We start from the raw sequence: 18,718 nt of genomic DNA, 5'->3' as shown, positions 1-18,718 counted from the left end.
ATGTTAAAGAAATAAGCCAAGTATACTAAGTATACCATGACAAACTTCAACAGAGATTTTGTAATAAAGGTCCTTTTCTTAAGACAGAATCCATTAGATTTCTGATACAGAAAAAAAAAAAAGATATAATAGTATCACATATGAAAACAGCCACTGACATCAAGAAAACACTGTGGCATGGCAGAAAAAGTGATGTGACTTTCAACTAAACCAACTGAAGGACAGCATCAAGGATGGGCAAGGTCACAGTCCTAATTGTCAGCCTACTCTAATAATACATAACTTTTTGAGTTTTGTTTCAGATTGGTGATTGGGTGAGGTGATTTTTGAAGTCCCTTCTGACCTAGAGGTTCTGTGACTTTGGACCTTTGTAAAACCAAAATAATAGGTCTACTGCAATTACCAAATTAGTAAAGAGGACAATTTAGAAACAATTAGGTGAAAATAACTTGTGACTATATTATGCCTCCCTACAAACGCAGTTTAAAGCTTCCATTTGGTCATGATGCTTAGCTGTTTAATATATGATTAAAAGAACATTTTGGATTCACTAGCTTCCTTTGCTTCTCAGAATGTTCTAGTACTCATGCTCCTCCCAGAAAAACCAAGTTTTCATATCGCAGAGCTAGTTATATTGCAAAGTTATTACAAAATTTAATTTTAAAAAATTCTAGGAGAACTAAATTTCTTGTCTCTTTTTGGTTTTGGGTTGAGACACTAACTTCACCTGAATTTCTCTGCTCAATATAGAACCCTAAGTTCTCTTGGCAAAGTTGGGTCTATTTTCCACAAAGGTAGGAAAAAGTGAGTTACTGGTAAGATCTGCTCACAAAAGATAAGAGGCAAATGTTCTCTTCAGGGACTAAAAATAGAAAGGAAGAAGTCTTAGGAGCAATAAGAGAAATACGCCACAGCATGGGCTTGGGGGAGTTCTTGGTGGGTCTCTGTAATGTCATCTACATGATTCAGATTTTCTCTAATTTCCTTCTAAGGCAGTCCAGCTGTACATATAAGTAGTCATTTGTTGGTCTGGGCAAGATTTTATGAGATGTGATGAACATATGAAATATTATGAGTATTCTAGGAACCACAGCTGTTACGCCTTGCTGCATTTTTAACAGCTCCTTAAAATCAGAGGCCACTACACACAGCAGCACGTTTAGATAGGAAGCACTGCAATTATCTGGCTTCACCACTCCATTCCAAATCTGTGATTATATTATAGTTTATTAGCCCTAATAGACACTCATCACCTTTGGCAATGTTTCTTACTTGAAAACAGCCACAACCCTACATCTGGATTTATTACCAGGGAGTTGTCAATGGAGACTGAAATGTTTTTTGTTTGTTTTTATTCATCCTGCAAACTAGACACCAAAGATCTCAGAGCAGAGATTAAATACAGTATAAGGAAGGTCCCTTTGACATGACTGTTAGCAAAGCTAATTACTGAAGAAAAATAGGAGATCATTCATTAGCCTACTAAGCAAATTAAGGTTCATTAACAGTGATTTATAATGCCAATTCTTGTGTTACTGTGCGGTCCTTTCAAGTGTATGTGTACAGGACCTGACAGTTTATCAACTGTGCTATATCTAAACAGCTTGTCACCAGGGTGCTTTTGTTAAAATGACATTGTATTTTAAATGGATAAACATTTTTACATGAGCAAAATGTACTTTAAATGTTTGGCTTCTGAAGTCAACTACTGGGAGACAAGTGAAGTGTCTCAAACTATCTAAGCCTCCAATAACTCTTGTTTACTGCTAGAGCTGACTATAGGAAAATGTGACACTTGGAGTTAAAATACCACTTTTCCTCTTTAACAAGCCCCAGTTGTGTTTTTTAACCTCTTCTCAAATAATACTCCTGGTGTTTCACCAAGCTATAAGTTTCTTATGCAATGGATTGGGAGGCATCTAATTTACAATTTCAGCAAAAATATTTTTTAAATAGTTAAGCAAAGGAATGAGTCCTCTGATCTGAAAGGTTCTGAATGGTAGTCAATAAAACTCCAGGCTAGTTAAATCTATCAAAATAAGGATTGTGTGGGTAATCAGAGTAAACCTTGGGAATTGACTTTGCCCGTGGCTCATTTTATATAACTCGTATCAACAAATCCAACATTTCCGTAATTTGGAAATCTCCAACAAGGATAAGACAACCTTTCTTAAAGCCAATGTCAGAAAAATACATGAAAATGAAAATAAAATTATTTTCAGAATTCCATGGCAATAGCCTGTCCATTCCCTCTGGGACTGTCAATGCACTGTGCTAAAGCCTGTACTGCTTCATCTCTGTGTTCGATAGGATCTACTAGCTATGGAACAGGAAAAGACAACAGCTCCAATATCTGTATGTACTAGCCCTAACTGAATGACGCAAATATAAAACATTATTCATCATGAATAACTGCATTTTTGTTCATAACATGTTTTAAAATAGATTAGTTTCAAATAAAAGCAGACTTGGCCACTCCACTGAAATCACAACTCCTTTCAACATTGACACTGAAGAGCAGTGTTCACTGAGCAGCAAGAGACTATGTCCTTGCATTCCTGGGGCTCAAACGACAGCAAAAAAAGGCAGTGAGGCCAACAACAAGCAATGGTTGCACATGGCAGACATCTAGTTGTAAGGCAGCTGGAATCATACATTTTGAAATATTGAAATTAAGGCCCTTTTAGCAACTCTCTTGTCTAGTGGCTCATTAAATCTTTTTTCTCTGAAATCATCTTTTCCCTCTAAATCTGAAGGGCCAGAGATGCGGGTTAGGAGGACAGAGAGATCCAGCTGAGGGCTATTTCCCCACATCCATCAGAAGTACGTAAGTTTTCCACTCATCTCCTTAAAAAGCGTTTGCAACAGCAACAACAAAGATTCCTGTAGATAGCAAATGTTTTAAAATATCCAGCCCATTCCCTCATTTAAATGTTGAGAAAATGAAAGGGTTAAAAGTATTGGTTGCAACTGGAGACACCAATTGATCCTTTCTCACCTGATTATCTTTTGTCAAATTTCTCCATTCCCTTGTACTGAATAAGGAAGCTAAAGTTAAACATAGTGTGTAGGCAGAAAACAATTTCTATAGGGTGTGCTGGAAAAGTCATCCTATTGTGGTGATTCTACCTATGTTTAAAAGTCTCTCACCAGAGTTTAACTTGTACTGTTCATTTAGTCAGGGGTTGTCTGCTTCTGGCTCACTGATCCTATTCCCCAAATTAAAATGTAGGTCAAAAACATGACCAAAAAAGGGTAAGAATTGGACATGGGAAATACAATTATATTTTCTGTCTAAGACCCTTGAAATTAGAGAGTTTACCTCTGCCAGGTGGAGGAGTCTGTCAGATTGCAGACACTTGGTCCAAGTAGAAATCAACCCTCCAGGTTAACTAAAATTAATTCTGTAGTTTCAAATTTTAACAGAATTGTTATTTTAGTATAGATTCTGGTTTGGTTACTAGGAGGAAACACACTTCAGGGTAGTATTTTAAAAGGTTACAGTTCAAAAATGTGAAAATGTTTTACCATAAGGAAGAGCAACAAGTTTCATTTGCCCAAGTGTTTCTGCATAGTACACAGGTAGCTTCAAACCCATTGATAACGTCCTAGATTTTAAGCTACATTTAAATTTCTAACTACTTATTCTAACTTCCAAACTCATGATTTCCCTACATTCAAATCTCCTCTTCTGGGGACTATAATTCCAAGGAAGAGTATTGTAGTCATTGATCCTTTACTTGATGTCCTTCTCTATGAACAATCTCTTTACCACTCACCCAACTACCTCCCTGGCTTTATCCCACATTTTGTGTAATCAGCCAACATTCTCTAAAAACCTAAGAGTTGTCTTTCTCCAGAAACATGATACAGTCAATTCAATCCACACTATTATGCAATTTCTCTGTGTTCTTGTCTTTGTTGCTCCCCCCACCTCAAACTTTGTTCCATCCTTTCTTTTCTTGTTGACTACCGAAACATCCATCAAGATCTGCACAATTTAAGCCTGCTACATTTAACTGGTCCTCCTTTATACTTACATGTCTCATAGACCAATCAGGTTGCTTTGCTTCAAATTCAACTACAAATCTTTGAGAGCCATGCTTACCTATTACGCAACTTAAGAACTAAGAGTAGATATTTAAGTCATACTTGTGGGCTAAAATGAATTGAAGTCTCCATCTGGAGAGCAGTTTTCCAACTCAATTCTTTATCAATTAGTCCAAATGCCCTAATAATAATAACTGGAGATCTTTCATGGATTTCTAGTAAAATATAGATTTTCAAAAATATTTCCACTATAATAGATATTTGTCAATATATAAATAATGGCCAATAATTCATTTACCTAGTGTTAATTACTAATAAATACAAAGATTAGGGTCTTATTTGAGGTGAAGTGTTAAAATACTTAATGTTATTTATCTTAAATATAAGTACTTAACAGGTGATGAATGAACACTTGAATTACAAAATTCTTTCCTAGTATCACAGCAAGTATGGCAAGTGGGGAAGAGGACTATTTCTTCTGCTTTGGATGGGGCTGCAGTCAGCACCAGGTTGATGTATCTGTACTTCTGAAACTAAAACCCATCAGACATCTTATAAATAGTGTTAGGTTCTCTGGAGAGCTCAAACGCTCTTATTTAAATACAATGTGTTAACTGTACTTCAGGATAACCACATACCTGTAGTTAATGTAGGTGTTTCTCTTTATATAATGATGAAACTGCAATATCACCATTTTGCAGCTCCTAATGAACAGTGAGTCTAATCAATGGCTGTTAACATTAACAAAAATAAATAACTACTGTAAATACATAGCTCCTAATTGAAGCACACATTATCTATGAGGAATCCTTGCCCAAATTCAAACCTGAATCTGATCCTATCTAGCCACTGCTAAATCAGATTATAAAAGATAATATATATAAGACAACCAGGAAAGTTTGAAAAAAAAATCTGATAGAGATATGCAAATTCAAAGAATGAAAGGGCATCTGGACTGGAATTATTAAATAAAAAACTGAATTTTCAATCTCATTTTTTTTTTTTGAGATGAAGTTTCACTCTTGTCACCCAGGCTGGAGTGCAATGGTATGATCTCAGCTCACTGTGACCTATGCCTCCTGGGTTCAAGCGATTCTCCTACCTCATCCTCCTGAGCAGCTGGGGTTACAGGTGCACACCACAACGCCCGCTAATTTTTGTATTTTTAGTAAAGATGGGGTTTTACCATGTTGGCCAGGCTGGTCTTGAACTCAGGACCTCAGGTGATCCATCTGCCTCGGCCTCCCAAAATGGTGGGATCACAGGCGTGAGCCACTGCGCTCAGCCCTCATTTATAAATTGTAGAAATTTTTGTTGAAATTTGCCTAGTAATTTGTCATCTTCCTTGATGGCATCAGTTTTCTTGCAAACCAAATTGTTAATTTGAATGTTCTAATAAAAGAATTCACCCCCACTAAATAAATAAATACAATGTGTCAGAAATATTTAAAAGTGGCTGGGTGGGTTGACTCACGCCTATAATACTAGCACTCTAGGTGGCCAAGGCGGGGGGATCACTTAAGGTCAGGAGTTCAAGACCACCCTGGCCAACATGGTGAAACACTGTCTCTACTAAAAATACAAACATTAGCCTGGTATAGTGGCAGGCACCTGTAGTCCCAGCTACTCCAGAGGCTGAGGCAGGAGAATTACTTGAACTTGGGAGGCAGAGGTTGCAGTGAGTGGCAGGTATAGTGGCAGGCACCTGTAGTCTCAGCTACTCCAGAGGCTGAGGCTGGAGAATTGCTTGAACTTGGGAGGCAGAGGTTGCAGTGAGACGAGATTGTGCCACTATACTCCAGCCTGGGTGACAGAGTGAGACTCCATCTCAAAAAAAAAAATTAAAAGCATCACAAAGAAAAGGAAGAACTGGAGTTTAGGGCAGAGTAAACTTCTTGAGTGAAAGGCCACAGTTTTTCACATCTATGACCCGTAACCTAGAAGAGTGATCTCTCTGACAGAGAAGATGCTTAATACTTAAAAAGACAAACAGAAGTGTCTATTTAAAGAAAAGCCCAATTTTTTAAAGCAATTGTGTTTAAAAACAAAAACAAGTCCACATTTTTAAAGACATTAATTTCTCTCTTGCCTAACAATAAAATCTACTGAGATTTAATCCTTTTCACAATGGGGAGGGGTGGGGAAGACAGTTAGTTCCATGACAGCACTCATTTAATTTTACATAAACACACTCTTTGAGGCCTAAGCAATCTGACTGATTTTCAAGGTGAAAATAAAATACAAAAATTATTCTTGGAGTTATTTCTAGGCAGAACTAACACCAGAATCATCTGAATCATCAGAATCCTCTATTTTGGAAAAATCAGGTAAATCAAATGAATCTTGGCCAACAACTGTTAGAGAACGATGTTAATATCACGCATAGGAATGCTACATTTTCTAGGATGTGACATTTCAGTGATCAAGAATTACTATATTTTATAAACGGAAATATGGCCACTGAAAGTAGAATGACATCTTTTGTTTCCAATGTTGATATACTAGAATGATGTGAAAATAATGAAAGCAAGATATTTTCTGGCAGTTATATCAGGATAAATGTTGCAGCCACCAGCACCACTGGTGAGTATTATCTGGGCAAATGGGAGAACAGTTAAAACCATAGTTAAACAAAATACCACAAATCAGTTTTAGAAGTTATACAACCAGGCATGGCGGCTCACGCCTGTAATCTAAGCACTTTGGGAGCCCAAGGCGGGTGGATAGCTTGAGTCCAGGAATTAAAGACAAGCCTTGGAAACATGATGGAGCCCCGTCTCTACAAAAAAATACAAAAATTAGCCAGGTATGGTGGCGTGCACGTGTACTCCCAGCTATTGGGGAAACTGAGGTGGGAGGATCACCTGAGCCCAGAAAAGTTGAGGCTGCAGTGAGCCATGACTACAACACTACACTATGGCCTGGGTGACACAGTGAGACCGTGTCTTTTTTTTTTTTTTTTAAAAAAAAAAGAAGTTATAAAAATTATAGCAAGGAAAACAGGAGATATTTCAAGGGTTTATAGTTAAAAACTTAGAAACGACAAAGAATATTCCCATTATGACCTTTGTAACTCTGGATGGAAGGATTTTTGCACCTACTGCCTGTTACCAGCACTATCTACACAACTGAAGTAATTCAATTGCGCAGGAAAACAATAATTGTACAAATCCCATTTTAAGATGTATACCACTACACATTTCCCTTTACCATATAAAGTGGCAGTTTTAGTCACTGAGTAGAAGTAAGTTGTTTTCTCTGATAACCTTAAAGTATATCAATTACTAGATGTGACCCAACTGAGGAAGATGAAAATTATTAGTTGAGAATCCTTAAGAGAAATTACTGGAATTTACAAAAGCAGGATCCAAGCTATTTGAGGCTATGGTTCTAAGACAGTTAGATTCAAACCTGGAAGAAGGCTGAAAATTATCCAGAAAGGGCAGAACATGTCACTTGGAATATAAAGTAAGGCTGTACTTCCCTTACACCAGGGATCGAGTTCTGCCTGGCTGGTTAGTTGCCCCAAAAGCAGCAGCCAATTCCAGGTGGAGTCAAGTGCTATAAAGAATGAGTCCAGATCTTTCCTGTGATGACACACCAGACCACTGGCCAACATGAGATGTTCTCACTGGTCTTTTCATTGTACAGATTTCAGTTACTGTGTTCATATATGCTAGGGCATCCATTTCTCTTTTTCTTGTCAGAAAGAAGCAAATGTAATACGAGCTCATAAAACTTGAATATATTGAACAGGTGTTCCTTAACCTCTCAGCCCAATCCTAAAAGCTACTAAGCAGTCTTTAAAAGCTCCAAGTGCTCCTAACGTTTCTGAGGAAGAAAATACACAAGTAACTTTAACTGACAAAGAGAATAACCATAATATGTGGACAGCTGATAGAACGGTTCATTCCAACATCATCATGTTCACATAGGATCACAAAGGATGAATACCTTATCTGTTTTATGTTCACATACAGAATAAATTGGTATATAACTGATCAAACACAAAATCCTGAGCTCTTTAGAAAGTTACAAGAATGTAATAAGAATAAAATACTCCTGTTATACAGGTAAAAATTACAAAACCTACTTTTTATCATTAATTTTTATCAACACAACATTGCACAGCCCCCCGATGAGACTAACTTTGCTCCATCACACACGATTGTATGAATAACAGAAGGCAGGATTTATTACTTGGTAGTATACTGTGATATTCTGTGTTCATTAAACATCTTATCTCATTTAATATTTGTAACACTAATAGGTAGGTATTAAGGAAATGGACTCAGAGACATCAAATAACGTGACCAAGGTCATGCAAGTAGTCTTAAAGATCATTCTAAGTTATTAATTATACACTATGCATAATGAAACCTCAAATTCATGCTTAAGAAGAAAATACAGCCTAAAACATTTAAATTGAAAAGAAAATATGTTCACTGCATTGACTTAAAAAAAAAAAAAAAAAAAGAAAATCCTACACACACTCTAACAAGTTTTAGTGCTCTTGCCAAAAAAGAAAAAAAAGCAAATTGATTCCAACTAGTCTATACTTTCATTTATATTTAGAATATGAGCTGGGCATGAGTATGTAATGAATATATATGTGTATCTCTCTGTGTGTATAACACCCACATTATTCAAAAGCTCCCAAAAATGTAGAAAGTTTGTTCCAATCCTTCTCTATTTTGTCTAGTTTAAGAATTCTTTGCAATATGCTTATGTAAATACTGATTTTAGCTGCTGTTCTCATTTCTCAAATCTTCTGCTTCTGAACGGATTGGAAAAGTGACAGACCTAAGCAGACATCTTTGGAACACAAAACCAAGGAGATATAAACAAATACAACCAGATCAAAAACAAAGGCTTCTCCTTTAAACCCTTTAACATATCACTACAGATAAAAGAGCTGAAAATAAAATATACTGTTTTTGGCTAAGTGTGTGTATGTGTATGCTCAGGTTAGTGTCTATTTTATTAACACATACAATGAATAGCATCTTACCTCAGTTGACAAAAGTTCTAGAGGAGTATGAAACAGAAACAAAGGAATACTGTGAAGTCGGGGCACGGGAAAGTGTTCAAAACACTTCTAGATTGTTAAACTGAAGGTGAGTGCCCTCAGCTTTCTTATACCAGAATTCATGTTACGGTTCAATTGCATTAATAGCTCATCGACTCTGAAGGTGATTTGCCTCTGTCCACATTTCAAAGAGATGCTAAAGAGGATTAAGGATGGACTTGAAAATTACCATTTCACTTACCTGAAGCTGAGCCTTCGTTACAGACATAAGTAAAAAGCTATTATGATAGCACAAACACAAAGCAGAGTGTACATAATATGTTGGAGAAGAACTAATGTAAGTTGTGAACATATCATTTCCACTTAAAAGTATGAAACTCACCAGTGGGGAAGTTACTATTGGAAATTATTACATATGATACTATTGGAATGAAAGTTGAAATAGAAGATACTTTTCACGAGGACCTGGCAACAATATCAATAGATTTTGCACTCTGATAACATAACAATCACATTATTGGAAACACATCCTAGTGGGGCATTTTTGTCATAGTTGAGAGCCGAATATATATATGGTATGTATCTTCTCCATGTAAGCTAATAATACCACAGATTTTTATGTAAGCAAAGTAAGTCAGTCTATGAGCAATTTTACCAAAATAAGAAAAAACGTTTATACTCATCCAGTGTGCTTTAAAAGTCATTTTATTAATAGACTTGTAATTAAAGACCCTTTAATCATAAGCATGTATTATTAGGGAATAAAAATAAGCATTCTTGGAATGAGAGAAAAAAATAAGTGACAAAAAGCATAATGAAAATCTCAATTTTCCAGAAATGGCTTTCTCCTTTCAGGGTGATCATATTGACAATTAAAAAAAAAATACTAGAATGTTCAGTATAGAAGTAATCAAGGACTAAGGTAGTGGCTTTGGCCTTCTTTCTGCTGAAGAAATCAAAGGGAGAGACTTCAGCTTTTGGATGGAGAATAGATATCGCAGTCTCCAGATTTTACTTCCAGCATCTCAACCCACATCCAGCCTGGTGTGAAGAGATGCCAGATGGGGCTACGTCTGTTATTTCGACTGCTGAGGCAGGATACTGAATGTATCCTGCTTGTTTCTGTCAGCATGAATATTCAGCCACAGTAAGTAGGAGCAAGGGTAAGTGTGCTAACTGTATTGAGCAGGTCCAAATCATCTTTATCCTTTTTCTCCTATTATAGATTAAGACCAAAAAAATGTCAACATCTAGAAAATGTCACTTTTGCTAAGCTTAGAAAATACTCATTTATCAATGAAATTATGCTGTACATACATTTAATGTAAATGTATTGACAGAAATATGTGGGCAAAAGAACAGAGTAATTACCATTGGGGAGAAAAGTTAAACGCAACTAAAGTGAATCAGTAATTATTTTCCACTTTATTTGATTTTCATGATTTCACTATTTTCTCAGAAAATGCTGAGGCATGACCATATCAGTGTTCATCACTCAGAACACAAATTAGGTTCCTTTAAGTATCACAACAGACTTCTACATTGACATGTTATCCTTTTGTACAAATAATGCTTATTTTTCATTCTTTTTTATTTGTATCTTGAAAAGGATCACCAAATCCAAAAACGGAAATTTCATTATAAATAAATATAATGAAGTGACAATTGCTATCTGAGAATGAATTTTAGATTCATGATTATCACAACATTTTGATAATTCCTGAAGGGTCACCCCACCACCATCTTTCCCAAAGGACAGAGAATACGTTTCAGAAATAAACTTTGCATTTTAGCATAAATAAGTATATTATTTTAATTATTTCAAAAAGAAAACCTAAAGGCAAGCTACACAGACTGTGAGGGAAAACATTCACTAAAAAATACCATCTCCATTCCCCACTCTCCCCACCAAAAAAAGGCAACTCATTGTACAGGAAGAGATGCTGCTCTTCAAGAAGTCAATACCTCAATGCATAATCTGAATTCCATCCCCCACATGACACGTCTTACTTAAAAAAAGCAATTATGGGGAAATGGTGGCACAAGCTAATCAGAGTTCCCTGTATCTCCTTATATAGCCAGGTAAGGAGCTAATGTCCTGGGTGCTAGGAACCAGGTATACACCTCACACTTACTTATGATCCTTAGGGCCCAGTATGTTATGTCTTCCAAAAATAAAACAATTGCTAATAAAGAATGGAAATCAGCCTGCTCTTTAGGACTGAGAGATAAATTCTGAGATTTTTTTCCCATCCCAGTGAGCATTCATTATAGAAGTAAATCAATGCCAATGCAAGGCACGTATGCGGAAGTTGAGATAGACTTACGAAGTAGCCTGTTCCCAAGCTGGAAGGAGCTGAACTCTGCAATAAAGCATAAAGACAAAGTGGAAAATCAGCAATGGTTTTTAACATGTTCCAATCCACACAGCTCATTACCAGCCCTTTGCAGGCTTTTCATCACTACATCACATCACCAGTGTATGCTGCCCCTTGTCATCTGCTACTGATACAAACACCGTGTTGCTTAATTTTCCCCTTTACATCTCTCAACAACTCAGAGATGCTAACGTGCTATTTACTGAATTCCTAGCTTCTGCGGTGGACGTAATTGCCAATTTATTTGACAGGCAGCTGGGTAATGAATTAATGATGGCATTTCGCCCTGCACTGAGACTAAACAGACACGCATCAGCTTGCCTCCCTGACTTGCTGACATTCAATGCCCTGGTCCCAAGCTACTCAGTTTTGTGGCCGCAAAGGGGCAGGCAAGAGGAAAAAGCCTAGACTGACTTGAAAATAAAAAGCCCAGTGGGTTTGGATGACTTTTCCAGTGTATGACCTACTTGCCAGTTTATTCCCTAAAGGCACCAGTTAGTACACACACAGTGCTTTTCAAAAATGAGACATTTTGTAAACGTAATTAGTAGACTAAAATGCGAAGAATATGTGGGCAAAGAGAAGCGGTGAAAAGCTCCATTTTTCTGAAGGGTTTAAGAATTGCCGGTTTAGGCTGTCATAGTTCTGACACATGCGAACTTAAAAATATTAATTCTGAAAAGAATGCAGGGCGTCACTTATTTGAGGAAAGAAGCCAAAAAATTGTATTTTAAACATGCCTGAGATTCTGATTTTTGTTTCTCTTTTATCTCCTAAAACATCTCCTTATAAATTCTTTAATTTTTAGGATCCCCTTTGTCTTTGTGATTAAGCTTGAAATGAAGATAAAGCAAATGCTGAATAGGTCTGCAGGTCTCAGCTAAGCATCCCTGCACCAGCCAAGCCTCTTCTCTGATGAGCTTGGGTTGGAAGTTACACCTTCCCAGGAGCAAAATGACCTTTGCCCTGATGTAACAGCTACTCTGTTCACTGGTATCTCTTTTGCCTACATGTCCTGCTCCCTACTCTGGAAACTTCAGATAGCAGTAACCATCTGGCTTATTCATCATTGCTTCTCTGAGCTTTCCACAATGACTTACATATAAGGTGCATTTAATAAGGAATTGTTGAATGAATGTATAAATAAATGAATGGATTACGTATAAGAAAAGTGGCTCAGGAGAATCTGACATCTGTAAAAATACGGCAGATGTGATTCTTCTTGACGCTAAGCTCTTTGAGAAGGAAATATGTAGTGTAACGACATCTACATCAAACGAGAACAGTGTGCTTCAGGACATTCCTTAATGCAGTTCCCAAAGCAAAACTTTCTTCATCTCAGCATTTCGCACAAGCTCAGGGGAATGAAGCACCATAAATGTGTGATCTTGCTCACTGGACTCAGTTTTTTAAAATCCTGCTGCATTCTTAATCCCATAAATGGTATGAAGGGAGATCCACAGTAGTCATGGAGACAACTTCTCATACCAGTGACTAGCCATATGACAGCATCACCTGTTTCCGGCACCCACAGCCCTCCATGCAGCAGCAGAAGAAAGCAAAAGCCAAGTTAGGTCTCCACCAGCTTGGAGTCATGCCCCTGGGACGTAAACTCATTTTAGGATGAATTACTCAGAGAGACCATGGGATTTGTTTATTTCATCTCTTTCCCTTCCTGCAAATGTATTTTATCCCAGAAAGAGAAATACTCCCACAAAACCCACTTCCCTACCCCCACATACATATCATCTTATTGTATGCCAAAGAAAATTACATCCTTCAGGTCTCGGAAAGCTCTGTTATGCTTATTTTGCATATATATTGTACATTACTCAGGGAGTTGGGTGGAGAACAGGGCTTTGTTGTGCATATTTGTTCTGGCTATTGTTTATGCAGGTCTGACTGAATGAGGGAACAGTGGGTATCATTTCAATTTCTGATGTCAACATCAAATTACTTATTTAATTTCATGCCTGGCGAAGCATTGTATAGCTACACGCAGAATCATTTCACTTCATTTGTTATGCTGTGTTTTCATGGCGATTGGTTTGCCTTCCAACTGACAGCTTTAATTACGACATGAATTTGATTGCACTGCCGAGGAATTAACATAATGCAACAAAGCATTTAAGTACCCTGCCTTATAACCCCCCTCCCCCAGACACGGGCACACACAAACACAGGCACATGATGGAACACAGACACAAGATCCCCATATACATTAAAGGTCCACTGGAATTTGTTTCAGCATTTGCTAGAAAGCATACGGAGTCTCATATCAGGAGCCATTCACATTTGCCAACCCACTGTATTCTTCCCTTTTTTTTTTTAAAGGGAAAAAGATGTATGGCATTCAGTTTTGATTTCTGGATCTGGCAGAAAACACGTGTAAAAAATCCTCTTGTGATCCACTTTGCCAACTGTCCATGGCCCTGACATTTCCTCCCCCTTATACCCTTTGCACCACATTTTTCTTGGCTACTTGCAACTCCCTTCAGTCACAGCTAGAGAATTTGAACAGAAGTGACATCTATTAAGTAAAGAGATTTCTGCTTGTCCAGTCCTACAACCCCAGGATTCTGACTACAGCCTTGTATTCAGTGAGATACTATGCCTGGTCACCAACAGGACCCCACCATCAAAGTATAGGTAACAGAAGTTACCAGTCACAGGGAAGTCAGAGTTTGGCTGAGTCTCTCAACAAGTATCATATATTCCTGAGGTCTTGCTATCCAAAAGGCCAACAAAAGAGTCTCTGTCATATATTTTTTACGTAAATCTGTATCTAAATATGGCTGCAAATATTTGGTAGCTTCGATAATATTCCAAAACAGAAATTAGATGAACACAGACAACAACAGATCAAGCTAAAAACAATCCGAAAAAAAAAAATGGAGAATGTTTAGAAACAGCATTAAAATTGTTTGAAATGTACGGTAAGATATTCATTTACAGATGTATATTTAGGGTTTGATACTGCTTTCTCATTTTATAACAAAATAGACAGTAACCAAAAGGTAAAAAATCAGGAAAGTAGACAGATAATGTCCTAAATATTGAATAATTTGACAAGACTCTTCTTTAATGATCAAGATCATGACTCACTGCAACCTCAAACTCCCGTGCTCAAATGATCCTCCCACCTCAGCCTCCTGAGTAGCTGCGACTACAGGCATGCACCACCATGCCCTGCTCATTTTTTTTTTCTAGAGATAGGATCTTACTATCTTGCCCAGGCTGGCCTTGAACTCCTGGCCTCATGTGATTCTCCTATCTCGGCTTCCCAAGTGTTGGGATTACAGGCATAAGGCACTGCACCAAGTCTCCCCTGTCAATTTCCAGTAAGAAGAGACCGCTTCCATTTTTCTTACTTGGAGACGTCAAGCAAAGTCTGTCCAAACTATATAGCAAAAGAGGCCATAGAATACAGAAAAGGCTGTGAGTCAAATTGAGACTTGAAAATTAGGTGTTTTTTTTTTTTTTAAAGAAAGAAACAGAAGTTTCCTTGGTTTCAAAAGCATTTGAAATAATATCATCCATCCACGTTTAGGCAAATATTTCTGTTGAAAGGGCTTCAATCTTATTTCTTGCAGTGGTAGAGTTGCCAATTCATTCATATTTTCAGTGTGGTAGGTAGAAATGAGAACTCTTAAGAAGCTGAGAAAATAAAAGTAGGAGAATATTTTAGCGGTTTGCATGAGAAGACAGGGATATAAGGAAATGCTGGCCAGCTGGCTATCTGATATGCAATTTCTGGGCTCATTATAAGTCATCTCCTGTTTAACATGGTCTTTTCATTCTGCAGGATATTTTTTTTCATATCTGACCACTGCTCCAGCAATCTCTGCAAATTACCCATCTCCATCTCATTATATTGTAAAGGAGGGCTTTCTTAGAGACACACTCTGTCTCAATCTTCATGCTACCATGAGCTGCAGGAATGTAATGGGATGCATAGTTGAAAGACACTTCCAGGAGGGAGAATGTTGCTGCTGACATGCAAGTCTGCAAGTAGATACTCATTAATAACACTCATTCTCCTCTTCTCACTTCCCCCCACTTGCCTTTACTTCCATCTCTGTCAATAAGCCATCATCGAAGCTACTCATTACACTCATGAAGTTAACATTTTTGTTTTAACAGCATACTTACAACAAGGGACTTCAAAATTGATTATCCATCTAAAATAGATGTGCTCCATTTATTACAAATCCACACAGAGAAGCCATGGCTACTATTACAGCTTGCTGAGTACAGACAGGACACATGTGTACTCCACCCGAGGTGGGGATGCGTGTTCTAACCCTAGGGCTAATTTAAATGGAGTGTTTAAATTCTTCCAAAGCACCAATTGTGTCTGACATCCCTGGCCACTCACCTTCATGTTATGCTTTTCTCTCTTGGGAGTAAAAGGGAGAAGGATCATGCCAGGAATCATATGAACAAGTAAGTTTCTTGCAAAGGTCACAAAACAAGCTCATTCACAGATCTTCCAGCAGTGATTTAAAAACCTGAAATCTTAATCCAAAGAAAGCTGCCTTGGAGATAAGATCACTAACAGCGGACACACACACACACACACACACACACACACACACACACAAACCACCAAAAAAACCCCCACAAAATATATTTGAATGAGAAATGAGCATATAGCTGTTGGAAGAAATCAAGTAAACGTGGAACAACAACTTGATAAAAGAATCAGGTGTGGAAATGCTACCTCATTTCCAATATAAATTATTCAACCCTCTGTTACACCCACTTTTTTTGGTCAAACATGATTCTGGGAGTTTCTGTGAGGATGTTTTTAGATGCGTTTAACATTTAAATTGATATGCTGAGTAAACTGGGTTGTCCTCCCTAAACTGGGTGAGCCTTAACCAATCAGTTGAAGGTCTGAAAAGAACAAAAGACTGACTCTCTCCCAGATAAAAAGAAAATTTCTCTTGCCTGCCTTTGAACTGGGACATCAATTTTTTATTGTGCTTTCACACACAATAAAAACATTGGCTCTTCATGAGTTTCAAACCTGCCAGCCTTGAGACTAGAATTATACTATTGGTTCTCTTGGGTTTCTGGCTTGCTGATTCTAGATCTTGGGACTTGTCTGCCTTCAAAATTGTGTGAGCCAATTTCTCATAATAAATAATTTTCTGTTGGTTCTATTATGTTCTGCTGTGGTTCTGTTTCTGTGGACGAGTCTAATACAGTGACATAATTTGGAGATAGTGTCTTTGCAGATGTAACTAAATTAAGGTCATACAGAATTAGGATAGGCTATACATCCAATGGCTGCTATAGAAGCCACGTGAAAACTAAAGAAGAGATTGGAGTGATGCATCTACAAGCCAAGAACACGAAGGATTGCTGGGAGGCACCAGAGGCTAGGAGAAAAAAGCCCAGGATTCTTCCCTAGAGCCTGCAGAGGGATCACAGCCCTACAGACACACTGATGTTAAATTTCTAGCCTCCAGAACTACAAGATAACAGATTTCTGCGGTTCCAAGCCATACAGTTTGTGGTCATTCATTACAGCAGCCCAGGAAATTAGCATGGGCTAGAAGTTACATGCTCAGCCACTGTGCTTCTTTACTCCACTCTAGCCACACTAGCCTTTTTTCTTGCCCTCAAACACAACGCCCTTGCTTCTGAATCAGGGCCTCTAAGCTTGTTGTCCCTGTTGCTCAGAATGTTCTTCCCACAGATCTTCACCTGTCTACCTTCTGTTCTTTATTTAGACCTCAGTTTTAATGTCACCTACACAGAAGGGTCTTATCCAATCACATTCAAGTAGCAACACATTTCTGCCCTTCATATTGCTTATGTCAGAAAATACTGCATTAAAAAGAATTTTAGTTGTTTTTTCATAGATTTGTCTCTCCCACTGGAATGGAAACTTCAGGAAGGCAGAAGCTTCATCTTGTTCACCACTCAACCTCAAATGCCCAGACTATACCTGATGAATAAAAAGAATTCCACTGACATTTCTTGACAACGGAAATACTGACATTTGCAGGAGAACTCATAAATATATGGACAGGAATGGAAAAAGGCATAAACAAACTATTAAGGAAAAGGAAAATGTGGCACAAATTTATTTAAAAAGAGAGAGAGAAATAAATACCAAGAATCCTTGTCAGGTTGAAATTAGATTACTTAATCTAATTTCAATGATGAGGGAAGCTCATTCTTGGTAGTGGTTCATGTCTGTGAAACAACCTGGCATGGAATAAAACCTCAACAAAGATTTCAAGAGAGGGTGGGAGAGAGAGAAAGAAAGTAAGACAGAAAAAGAGAAAGAAAGAGAGCAAGAGAGAGAAAGAAAGCAAAGGACAGATGCTGGCATGGATGGATGAACAGTGGCACTGTGGGATACACAAATCAATAAAAACTCAAAGACAAAGGGTGATTTGAAGAGAAGGGGTATCTAAAAAAGAAGAAGAAAAATGATTTCAAATATAAATAACTAACAGAATAATAGGATTAGAAAACTGTGTACCACAAGACTTCTAAGAATTTGATCTCTTTTCATTATTTTCTGAGATGTTTCAAATTCTTGATAAATTTGAACCCTTGAAAGGTATTAAATATTTTTCTGTCTTCTCATAACTAACAACCAAACCCAAAATTCTTTCAAAGAGAGAGGTGGAAAGAGTCATATTCATATAGTTGTTTAAATAAAGCATTAAAGGAGTTTACTTCCACAGTGTGTTAGGAAGTGTTTGGTAGAAGTGACGTTGAGGCTGACATAAGAAAAAGAAAAACAAAGAAAGAACAAAGAACAGAAATAAAATAGGCCCGAGCATGGAGGCTCAGGCATATAATCCCAGGGCTTTGACAAGCTGAGGAGGGCAGATCACCTCAGGCCAGGAGCTTGAGACCAGCCTGGCCAACATGGCAAAACCCCACCTCTACTAAAAATACAAAGAATAGCTGGGCATGGCGGTACATGCCTGTAGTCCCAGCTACTCAGGAGGCAGAGGCACAAGAATAGTTTGCACCCAGGAGGCTGAGGTTGCAGTGAGCTGAGATCATACCACTGTACTCCAGACTGTGCGACACAGTGAAACGCTGCCTCAAAAAAATAAATAAATAAAAGAATAAACAAAGGTAGGAAGATTTTAAAGTGCAAACAAGGCCAGGAGTGGTGGCTCGGGTCTGTAATCCCAGCACTTTGCCCCCACAAGGTGGGCAGATAGCCTTAGGTCAGGAGTTAGAGACCAGGCTGCCCAACATGGTGAAACCCCGTCTCTACCAA

At 37.8% G+C, this 18,718-nt stretch overlaps 1 protein-coding gene across 4 annotated transcripts in view; it reads right to left on the bottom strand.

Annotated features, from left to right (window-relative positions):
- Nucleotides 1–18,718, bottom strand: part of AUTS2 (activator of transcription and developmental regulator AUTS2) — a 1,221,721-nt gene that overhangs the window by 646,804 nt on the left and 556,199 nt on the right. For all 4 annotated transcript variants that reach the window (XM_017543342.1, XM_017543344.1, XM_017543343.1 and 1 more), the window contains one exon: nucleotides 11,407–11,442. In XM_017543342.1, coding sequence (XP_017398831.1) covers nucleotides 11,407–11,442 — 36 coding nt within the window. The remainder of the gene's footprint in view (nucleotides 1–11,406; nucleotides 11,443–18,718) is intronic.

Source organism: Cebus imitator, unplaced genomic scaffold (genome assembly GCF_001604975.1).
Source record: "Cebus imitator isolate Cc_AM_T3 unplaced genomic scaffold, Cebus_imitator-1.0 Scaffold153, whole genome shotgun sequence".
NCBI lineage: Eukaryota > Metazoa > Chordata > Mammalia > Primates > Cebidae > Cebus > Cebus imitator.
The sequence above is the reverse complement of the archived record's forward strand: the minus strand, read 5'-3'. Positions and strand labels throughout refer to the sequence as shown.